At 40.3% G+C, this 12,154-nt stretch overlaps 1 protein-coding gene across 1 annotated transcript in view; it reads right to left on the reverse strand.

Annotated features, from left to right (window-relative positions):
• The window catches only part of LOC124799309 (carnitine O-acetyltransferase-like), a 78,034-nt gene that overhangs the window by 9,807 nt on the left and 56,073 nt on the right, over positions 1 to 12,154 (reverse strand). Inside the window, exons 9-10 of the mRNA XM_047262895.1 lie at positions 6,622 to 6,744; positions 3,723 to 3,845 (exon numbers count right to left, since the gene is read on the reverse strand). Coding sequence (XP_047118851.1) covers positions 3,723 to 3,845; positions 6,622 to 6,744 — 246 coding nt within the window. The remainder of the gene's footprint in view (positions 1 to 3,722; positions 3,846 to 6,621; positions 6,745 to 12,154) is intronic.

A 12,154-nucleotide genomic window follows, 5' to 3' on the forward strand; every position in this document is an offset into this window, starting at 1 on the left:
GTGGCACGGGGGGAGAGAGTGTGGCCAAGGGGGTGGCACGGGGGGAGAGAGTGTGGCCAAGGGGGTGGCACGGGGGGAGTGTGTGGCCAAGGGGGTGGCACGGGGGGAGTGTGTGGCCAAGGGGGTGGCACGGGGGGAGTGTGTGGCCAAGGGGGTGGCACGGGGGGAGTGTGTGGCCAAGGGGGTGGCACGGGGGGAGTGTGTGGCCAAGGGGGTGGCACGGGGGGAGTGTGTGGCCAAGGGGGTGGCACGGGGGGAGTGTGTGGCCAAGGGGGTGGCACGGGGGGAGTGTGTGGCCAAGGGGGTGGCACGGGGGGAGTGTGTGGCCAAGGGGGTGGCACGGGGGGAGTGTGTGGCCAAGGGGGTGGCACGGGGGGAGTGTGTGGCCAAGGGGGTGGCACGGGGGGAGTGTGTGGCCAAGGGGGTGGCACGGGGGGAGTGTGTGGCCAAGGGGGTGGCACGGGGGGAGTGTGTGGCCAAGGGGGGTGGCGGGGGGAGAGTGTGGCCAAGGGGGTGGCGGGGGGAGAGTGTGGCCAAGGGGGTGGCGGGGGGAGAGTGTGGCCAAGGGGGTGGGGGGGGGAGAGTGTGGCCAAGGGGGTGGGGGGGAGAGTGTGGCCAAGGGGGTGGGGGGAGAGTGTGGCCAAGGGGGTGGGGGGAGAGTGTGGCCAAGGGGGTGGGGGGAGAGTGTGGCCAAGGGGGTGGGGGGAGAGTGTGGCCAAGGGGGTGGGGGGAGAGTGTGGCCAAGGGGGTGGGGGGAGAGTGTGGCCAAGGGGGTGGGGGGAGAGTGTGGCCAAGGGGGCGGGCGGAGAGTGTGACCAACTCCCTATACAAAGACGTGCACAGATCACAAAAGATAATCTAATGCATCTGGTGGAACAATGACGGTGTAATGTACTATGAATTGCTTCTTTGAAGTGTTACCATCACTGCTGACATTATTACCAACAACTGAGATGTCCTGCAGATGCAATCCAAGAACAACTAGGAAGTCTGTGTGGTGCTACTCCATTATAATGCCCACCTGCATTCTGCTAGACTGAGAAAAAGCACTATACAGAATTTGGATTGGAAAGTAATTCCACACCCATCTAATTCAGCTGATCTTGCGCACTCAGATTTTCACTTTTCCCACTATCTATTCAACAACCTTCAAGGAACCTCCTTCCTGGATGAAAATGTGCTCCGAACATGGCTCGACGAGTTCTTCACTTCAAAATCACACGATTTCTACAATTGCGGCGTCAAAAAGTTACCCCAGTATTGTGAATAGTGAAGGAGAATATATTATTGATGAATAAAGTCTCTGTTATGTGTATCTGTTATGTGTATCTGTTATGTTTTTTAAAATTATCGAAAAATGCTATGAACTTATGCACCAACCTAATTTTAATGACCATTCAAAGTAGATATTAGCAGGATGATAAAACATGCTCTATACATGATTAACCAGCTTGGAGTATAAACTCAACCCTTGCCTATAAAATTTAAGCATGGAATTTAATTATAATTTTGTACAAAAGTAAATTAATAAGTAATTAACATATTGCCCTGGAAGAGTTTTCTTTGGCCTTGCATTATTTAATCGGGAATTTAATGTGTCCATTTCAGTAAAAGTTTAAACAAAACCTGTCCTTGAAATTAAAAGAAATGTAAATAAATATTTGTTAGAAGTCTGCTACACGGTATGATGAAGATTTCTTTGGAATTATCTGTTATGCAGATAACATAATCAGAAAATTATATGAAATGCTATGAACATGAATATCCTTTCTTATAGCTATCTAAAGATTATTCTGTCTAACAGCAAAGTGCATGAGCTCTGCAGCTAGTCTGTTGAGTTCACTGATTTGGTCTACAGGTAAAATTTATATTCAAACTTCTGAGCTTGACAAGCACAATTTTGAACTCTAATAGCTAACAGCCTTGGACAACTGATATCAGATGACATCTGTCTTCTGCCTTTTCCTGCAGCACTTATGAATTGGAATGAGTATTGCGAATGACTGCCTTGAATTCATCATGCTGTGCAGCATGTGGTCATGCTAAAGGACACCAAATATTCTTATGAGAAACAGTGCCACTTCTTCATTTCCTCTTAATCACTACCTGATTGTCTAGAAGATAAAATAAACCACTACAACTCAGAGCAACAGGAGCTTTAGGTATTTTTACAAACTAGACATAAGAAAAGAACCTAAGTTGATAGGAGTTATTTTACAGAAAGTTAAATCACTCAGAACAGAAGATTACATGAGGAACAAAAACATGAACATTGCAGAATGTTTAAAAATTTAAGGAACTTTGGAGTAAACTAGCATACACTAGTGGTTGCACATTTGAGGATTTTAATAGCAACGTTCCACTGATGACAAAGAAAAATGCAGTAGTTTTTTTCCTTTCTTTGTTGTTTAATGTGACACTTGGAGTGCATTTTAATTTCATCTTTTCATTTTGTTTATTTGCTCCAGTTACAAGATTTTTCACAGAGTTTATAGTTAAAAATTTTACATTTTTACAAGACTGCAACTGTCCGAATTGTTACACATTATACAAGAGACACTATGACAGTGCCCATTTCTTTTTAAAAAATCCTAATTATCCAAAACAATGTCATGAATTTGTGACAGTGTAAGCCAATTTTTATGCAGAATGATGTATCTGAACAAAAACCAGGCTTCTGTTACAATGATGACATGGAACTAGAAGCACAAATTACTGTATTTCGACACACTGTTACTATCACCATCATCAATGAAGTTCTTTCAGGGCAATCAGTTAAAAATAGAACTATGTAATCCTTCACTTCATCTTTACTTATTGATTCCTGTACTTTGCTGTTGTCTTTCTACACCTTCTGTGCTGCATTCTCCGGTATCTTTCTGAGTCATTTTACGAGTTCTGTCTTGTGTGAATGATTTACAGAAATTTAATATTTTGAACATTTATTATGCTATTATTAAATACGAAATTCACTGATGGTTAATTTTACTTCTCGATCTGCACCCTAGCTTCGATGAGGACATGTAGGGAATACACTGGAGCCAAGGAATTTTGTACCAAGCTCCATAAACTTTTAACAGTTGTGTGAATGGGAGTTATATCTAGCAACATCATTTAAGGCTTCTGTTTCATGTTAGCAATACATCACTGTTTACTTTATTTTAAAGAAAGTTCAAACATTCATTACACCATGAATGGCTGCGTTTTGGCAATGTAAAATCACCACTGGAGAAGACCAGCTTTCCCAATTACTCATTTACTGAAACATTTCACTCATTTTTTTCTGAATACCTCTAATAAATTTCTTTCTTCAGCTATTTAAAACCAATTTTTTGGGTAGAAGGGGAAAAAAGAGACTGACAGATTTCAACAACTGATAATTGCTTAAGGTACCAGAGCACTAAGATTTTTACTGCTGGTAATGCCAAGGTGCAAATAATGTTGACTAGTTGGTGTTATCGACAGTCACATCACACCTACGTACCAACTACAGTGACTGGCACATCAGGACAAACTGTTATGGAACCAGGATCTGCTCACCTAAATGAATCATGATGATATCACCTTTCTACTAGACCACTTAAATTCTACATACACCAGGAAACAAAATATTGTGTAGATTTTTAATAAGACAAAAAAGGAAGTCCTCCTTAGACATAACTTGACTGTCCCACACCAATGGTAGCACACATTGTAAGTTAAGTATTTTAAGTCTATCATACCTGTAATATGCTAACTGAATTGCCATCTGTATAAAACTGTCTGGACTAAGCTTTTGAGATTTTATGAAATCCTTCCCAAAGTTTGGAAATTTGAAACAAGCCATCTCAAGATCATTTACTAATCTGAAAATAATGTAAAAGAGCAATTTTAAGGCATGAAATAGTACATGTAATTCTGTGAAGTTCACAATGTTAAAAGTACATCTTTTAAATTACAAATTATCTGTAATTAAAAGAAAAAAGATATCAGATCAGCAGAGATATGGAAATGATGTTAATATCAATGAAATGCATGGTAATTTGAATCAATTTATGAAAATATTCACCTATTCACCAAGATATTAATTTTAAGTAGCACTTTTTCCTTCTCAATATGCAGTGAAAATGAGCTGTTGCTGGCTGGAGATCCCTGAACTTGTGGCAATGTCATGTAACGGGAACAATGTGACATCATTTGCTTTTTTTGTTCCACTAATGGAAAACTCAATGATGACAGAGCCATTGTAATCGAACATGGAAGGAAACTGATTATGCTTTCCTGCAGGAAGCATATCAATAACATTTGTGCAGCTTGATTACAGCTCCCACCTCAGATTGTTTGTGCTGCTGATGTCTGACATGGAAGTGTAGCTTAGATTTGTTGTTCTTAATTACATTACCTTGGAGTAGTAGAATTAGAATGAGTTTTACTTAGCTTCATGAACTAAATGAAGCACCAGTTGTGTAAATACACCACTCTCTAGATATTCAGATCACTGATATGGCATTAAATTGCTAGAATTTCTGCCTTACAAGTTGCTTATCGGTTTCGAAAGATTAGTTTTTTACTCTGTTAGTATGGTTTAAGGACATCCCCTAGGAAACAAATCATGATGGCCAGGCCAGGGATCAAAGTTGCCCATCACCAATACCAAGTCCAATATTTGTTCAATTTGTCACACGACTTAGTGGAAATTGTATCAATGAGAATATGCTATTAACAATTTGTCGCACTTCCTATAGCCTATAGTTTATTGCTGCGAAAATAACTTTTTTATTACCATGAAAACTTTTATGCTCGTAATCATAAATAAAAGCAAAAACAAAAATTCAAACTTTTGTAGATCAATTGTCTGATTATTACATAATGACAATTAACCATTGACACTTAATCATAACATCATTTAATAGTTAATTCTTGACACAACTTATTCTTAAGGAAATGGGTACGATCAGAAGCTCAAAAACAAAAACCTAATAATAATAATAATAATAATAATGTAACAGAGGCATATGTAATTCAGAAATTAAAATAATGAAATATAAAACTACAGGAGTAAATATTTTAATAATTAGCATTTGTTTTATTCATTTGCTAATGCTTAATGCCAGAAAATGTTGCGACATTAAAGACAAGGAACAAAAACAGCAAAGGATTTCAATACGAAATCTTGGAGCTCATCTGAAATTATACAATAAAACCTATCCCCTTTGTCAGATACGTTTCAGGACAGGTTTTTTGTATTTCTGAGTTTGCAGTAATGAAAAGGAACAAATGTTTATATGTTACCTGGTATGTGCGCATCCTCGAAATGACTTTGGCCAAGTTTACGGACAAACTCACTAAGTGGCGGGGTTATTCTTAGCAACACACTGTTTGCGTTCTTGGCGCATTAGTTACAGCAAAACAATGGATACAGATTGTGAGCAAAAAATGAACTTTAAGTTCTGCGTTAAGCTCAGGAAAACCCTTAGTGAAATATAGACAATGATTAAGCAAGTATATGCAGGTGAGGCACTTTCAAGAAGTCTATTTTTCAACTGCCACAAACGATTTTGTGAAGGCAGAGATTGAGTGCAAGACAATCCCAGAGTTGGTAGCCCATCTACAGCAAATACCTATGCAAACATGGAGCAGGGGGCAGTTAATGCAAGAAAACCATCAAGTAACTGTGTGTACAATATCAGAAGAACTTAATTTGAATTGTGATATGTGTCATAACATTTTATGTGAAAATTTAGGGAAATTGAAACTTAATGCAAAACTTGTCCCTCACATACTAACTGATGAACAGGAAGAGGAAACATGAAGAATTTCTGCTGAACTACTGGACACAAGCCACATTTCTGCCAAAGATTAAAAGTTGGTGCTACCAGCATGACCCTCACACGAAACATCAAAGTGCTGAATGGTGGAGTCCTGGACCACCAGCCTCGAAAAAAGTCTAGCAACGACCTTCAAAAACAAAGACAATGTTGATTTTGTTCTTTGACAGTAAAGGATCAGTTTACCATGAGCACGTTCCTTTGGGTCAAACAGTGAACCAAACTGTTTTCAAAGAAGTCTTCAAATGTTTGTGACAAGCAACTCAACATTGCCACTCTAATTTGTATCAATCTTAGGACTGGTTCTTACTGTATTACACTGCAAGACTAATACTGCTTTCTCTGTTACTGAACATCTAGCCAGGCATTTTGTTATTGCCATCTCACATCTGCTACATTTGCCACCTCTTCTCTTGTGATTTTTTCCTGTTACTGTGAGCACGAAGGTAACAAGGCAAAGCTTTGTCAAGACATAGCAGACATTCACTGGGATGTGATAAATGAGCTTAAAAGCATCACAGTTGAAAATTTCCCTGCTTGCTTCCAACACCTCCAGAAATGTTGGCAACTGTGTATATATAGCCAAGGGGGCTACTACGATTGGAGTGAGGATCATTACTTGTTAAATCTAATTTTCTGTTTTTAAATAAACCTGCCCTGGAATTTTTCTGACAAAGGCAGTACATTAAGAGTGAAGGAATCAAAACCATAAAGTAAGTGAAATTACAAGCTGGTGAAAATAAATTATCATTGTCAAGTTTGGTGAAGAATCTGTGACACACTCTTAAAACCATACACATAATAGACAGCTTACATGTCAAGGTTTGTTTCAGCTGTTTCAATAACTGTTTTTATGTCATCCGAAATGTTGAACTTCAGTCTCTGTGGTGGTACATAATTGACTGCTGGCAACGTGCTTCTGGTAGCACCCTTGGAACTGCAAAAAAAAATTAAAATTATATAATGCACAGACAAATAAATTCAGATGCGGTCACAGATTAACTACAACATCACTATTATCTTTAAAACTATAATGAAAAGGATTATCATTTTAATGACTGAATGATATATGCAGTAATTGTTCCTTCCCTGTATTCTATTGACAGTTGCAAGGTTCTAGACTTCACTCCCATGCTGTTTTGAGTTGTTCTTTGGGAAGTTACACTTTAACAGGGGATATAGATGTATGTTTAGGACTACTCACCACCATATTACAGTATTCCTATCTGCTCTATGACAGCACATAATCTTCACGAAAATGGCAGTTATTTTCTGATAACATTAGTGTCTTCCGGTGGTTCAATGTAGCATTCCAACTTGCTCTATCATCTGCTAACCATTTTGTCTCTACATATATCTCAATAATTTTTTTACACATTACAATCTTTGTTTAGCTCTAAAACTTTCCCTTTTACTGCTTTTGAACATCACAGCAGGAATTTCTTTGTTTTGTATTTTATCCACCCACTTCAACTCTAAGGCTTACTTTGTGAAATGTGACCGCAATTGTTCAAGGGAAGGAGTATGATCTGCAGGGGCTCGAATCTGTGCTCTATTGACAACCTCAGCAATGTACCACCTGCTCTAAACCGTCCTTTTATTCTTCCTATATTCCTTTTGTTTAATTTATTTTTACTTCCTTTTATCTTCTTCCTGTGCTCCTGCTATATAGCTTCTAAAACTGTCATCCTGTAACTGATCATTATTGTATTTCTACTCTGTCATTGTATTATGACTGTTATGAATTTAATTTATAATTTTACTGTAGTATCATCACTTCTTTCTATCCTTTAATTTCAACATCAAATTTTCTACTTCCCAGGCTTCTCCTCAGTCTTCTTTTTGTGCTGTATTCATGACTATTTCACCCTTGTCATCAATGGTAACTTGATTCTTGTTCTATCATTCAGTTTTCCAAATGATAATGTCATTCTGAAATCCCATGTAATTCCCATCTTGTTATGTGTGATGTTCACAACAGAGCACTGCTGTTGTCTTCTCATTTTTGTACCTCTTATTCCATTCAATACTCTTGCCATCTTCTGACCACCCACCAGAAAGTGCTATCCTTCTTGCACGTAGAACCAGCATTTATAAAAATCTGAAGTCACTTTGAAAAATTGGTGGCAAAATGAACACTTTCTTCAACAAGAAGTTAATGGTGATCTCAATTTGTAAAATGATATCAGATACCATGCAAACTTATGGTGGCACAAGTCTTATTGAAAAATCAACCACTTCCATTTTCACGTTGTTGCGTAATACTTGCTTTAGTCACCAAGTTATTATGGTTTATGTTGTTTTCATAAATATAGGTTAGTCTGTATAATTATTCACAAACTGTCATCTATATTATATTCCTGGATGAAACAAAATGTAAAATAAGGGAGAGGCACACATTCACCTATAGCAGACTGATGTGTGGTGCATAGACAACACATAATGGAAAACAATGTTCTCTAGCTTTAGAGCTCTGGCTCTTCTCCTAATAGGATGTGTGCGCGCGCGTACACACACACACACACACACACACACACACACACACACACACACACACACACACACACAGAGAGAGAGAGAGAGAGAGAGAGAGAGAGAGAGAGAGAGACTACCATGGCAACACTGATTATTAATTATTGAGAGCATGAAAATTTCTCATTTTGCAAAGACCGAAGGAGTGATCTGTTTTACTCACTAAAAACATTCAACAGCCAAGATCGCATAAATATTTCTTTGTTTGAAAACAACTGGTTTTGACAGACTTTACTGTATCTTGAGGTCTTAAAAAATCTTTTTCTTATGAAATGTGTTGATTTTACATTTTTATGTGGCTAAAAATATTCTAAATATTTAAGAATATGTCCAGCTTATGAAAACAAGTGTGGTACTGTGTACTGTGTTTTTATGACATGACAACCATCTGAATGATATATACGACCATCTGCACAAGGTGCTTTATGTTTTTAAATATTTTAGCTATGACAAACCTTGTATAATGGACTGATTTTTATCCACATGACAATTTGGCATGGGGTTCAGCATAAAATAAAGACCTGTCATAACAAAAGGATTTCTGAGACCTGAAGATGACAGCAAGTCTGTTGAAACTGGTAGTTTTTAAAAAAGGGAATATTTATGTGATATTGGCTGTTGAATGTTTTTAGCAGTTATTGAGAACAGTTGGCTGATGAATGTGGGGAAAGGGTAGGGAAGGATGCATGAGGCGAGGAGGGGGTAGTGGGCAGTGCAAGGCAGGAGCAGGAAAAACAGATGACTCAGTGGTTGCACAACAAGACAAACGGAATTCTGAGGAGCTGACCATAATTATAAGAGTTACAGAAAGAGACACAGTGGAAAAAGGAGGAAGGTGGAGACGGAAACATGGAGTGGTGAGGGGTGGAAAGACGGAAGGAGACAGGTGGAGTGTGAGTGTGAGTGTGTGTGTGTGTGTGTGTGAGAGAGAGAGATAGAGATAGAGATAGAGATAGAGAGAGAGAGAGAGAGAGAGAGAGAGAGAGCCTGCATGGGGGAGTGAGGGGCAGGGGTTGGAACTGGTAGGAGGAGGCTGTACATGATATAGCTGGTGAAGAAGTGGTTTGGACAGAAGAGAGAAGAAAAAAGGTAAGATGGGGCTGTGGGAAACAGGTTAGTGGATGCTGAGGCCAGGAGGATTGGGAGAGTGTAGGATTGGTGAACAGGCAATTCCCACCTGTGCAGTTTAAAGGAAAAAACCAGTGCTGGAAGGGAGTATATAAATGACTCGAGTAGTGAAGCAACTGTTTAAGTCATTTTGGCTGTGGTGCACAGCATGTTCAGCAACTGGAGCACCAAGTGTGCACTTTGCCACAGTTTGGCAGTGGCCATTCAAGCAAGGAGACAATTGCTTACCTGGTACGCCTATATAAAATTTTACGCAGCATAGCTGATACATAACATGGTTGCTTTGCTTTCATATATGGCCTTGCCTTTAATAGGACAGTAAATGCCTCTGACCTGACTATGGCAGGAGGTGGTGGATGAGTATGGGAAAGGTCTAGCACCTGGGCCAACCACAATGAAATGATCCATCGGTGGGGACGGAAACACGCATGAACAATGACATTCTGCAGGTTTGGTGGGCAGTAGAAGACTTCTTTGGGTGATGTGGATACAATATCCCTCATCCCAGAGCATGAAAAATGAAGTCAAAGTCCTGATTAAGCATGTGGTTGAGCTTTTCAAGGTTTGGGTGATAATAGGTGATCAGAGGAGAGGTGGTCTGTGGATGTTTAACAGGCTTACTGGTGTCAGAGGAGATTACCCAGGAGTTCTGTTTACAGGTGAGATGGATAGCATAATGTCTGACAGATGAGATGGATAGCATAATGTCAGGCTATTGGTATATTTTGACAACTCATACTTCCCATTGCAGGTGGGTTGCGAGGCTGCAAGGAAGTGACTTTTGGGCACAATGGATGACAGCTGCCAAAATGGAGGTATTATTGGCGCTCTCTCTCTCTCTCTCTCTCTCTCTCTCTCTCTCTCTCTCTCTCTCTCTCTCTCTCTCTCGCCCCCCCCCCCTCCCCTTCCCGCCTTTCCAGCCCTTGTCATCCTCTTCCCCCTCCCTGCACCCCTCTCTTCTTTGTCTCCATACTCCTCTTTCACCCTCCTCCTTTCCTTTCTACATCTCTTATATGCTCTACTGTTCTGAATCCCTTTTGTCCTGTCGTGCAGATGCTGAGTTATCTGTCTTTCCCCCTTCTGCCTATCCCACTAGCCCTCCCTGCCTTTTGCATCCTTCCCTAGCCCCTCCCCATGCATCAGCCCACAGCCCAGGCAACTGCTGCCAATAATCAATGTTTTTGCAGCTGCAGAAGTGTTAGCTTTGGTATATGTGTGTGTGTGTGTGTGTGTGTGTGTGTGTACTTTCTACTAGAAAAAGAGCCAGAGCTCAAAAACTTGTGAACACTGTTTACTGTTACCTGTTGTCTCTGCAACACACATAAAACTGCTATAGATGAGTGGTTGCCTTCCATTATTTTACTTGTGAATATAATATTTTTTCTCCAGCACACGTATTTTTCAAAGAAAATAGTTGCCTAGATATGTAAATATTGACTTCTGTCTGCAGAACATCACCACTTGCCATGCAAGTTTACAACGAACATGTCAACTTCCGATGTAACTAACATTACTTTTCACTTAACAGGAGAAGCACTGAGTCATTGTCAGGCACAAAAAAAAAAAAGTATGATGGACAGACTGATGGGGTTTAAGGGGCCAAACTGAGGCCATCGGTTCCACAAAACTTTGTGTGTCAAGCAGGGAAAAGTTCCCAGAGAGAAAGGACAGAAAAGAAAAATCCAAATTAACCTCCAAAACAGCTGGAACTCCCAAACAGATTATGCAATGGGAGATAAACCCTCTGCATCCAACGAGTGCTTTCACACCCTCCTTTACCAAAAGGAAACTGGCTACACAGACAAACTGATAAAATCTCAGGAAAGAACAATGACAACGAGACAGTAAACCAACAGTAGATGGAAAATAATTAAAAAAAGAAGAAGAATTAAAAAAGCGGGAAGGGCATGAGCCAGGCCAGACCATTAACTGCAGCTAAGGGACCCCACAGTTGCAAGAGGCAACGGGCAACTTTCCAATTCCAAAAGTGGCTGATGAGGCCAATGTGCCTTACATCACAGAGAGAAATAAAAATTACATTCATGGATAAAATGTAAAGCCAGATCAGCTGCTTTGGCATTGTCCGCAGAACAAGGTGCTGCATTAAGCAAGTTAATGGAGTCACCACAACATTACCAAATTATGGCAGTCCAGTAGGATGTAGGCCATCATATGGGCACCAGTAGTGGATCCTCACATCAGAGAATGTGCCCATGGTTTTGCCTAGTGTGGCCAAAGCATGAAGGTTAGACTGCACTATGGTTATGGTCTCCTTTATGGTGCACAGTTTATTCAGTGAAACCAGAAAATCAGTATTCCAAGCCTCCAACATGTCCAATTCCAGGACAGTACCCCAGCTCCAAGCATCCTGGTAGCCAACCAGTCAACATGTTCGTTTCCCCACAGTTACAAGGGGTCCATCCAAAGATGGCCGACCATCCAGCTTGGTGGAGGCCATTAAGGAGATCCTGGATAGCCACAACCAATGGTTGTTGAGGGTTGCACTGACTGATAGCTCAAAGTCTACTAAGGGAGTCACTGCTGATTAAGAATATCTTGCCGATGCTACAACAAAAGTGTCAGAGCTCAAGCAATGGCCACCAGTTCTGCAGTGAATACACACATCCGTTAGGCAGGGAGAGTAGTTCACTGCATCCTGCAAGTGTGTAGGCAAAACAGGTTCATCC

The sequence above is a fragment of the Schistocerca piceifrons genome, chromosome 5 (assembly GCF_021461385.2).
Source record: "Schistocerca piceifrons isolate TAMUIC-IGC-003096 chromosome 5, iqSchPice1.1, whole genome shotgun sequence".
In the NCBI taxonomy this organism is placed as follows: domain Eukaryota; kingdom Metazoa; phylum Arthropoda; class Insecta; order Orthoptera; family Acrididae; genus Schistocerca; species Schistocerca piceifrons.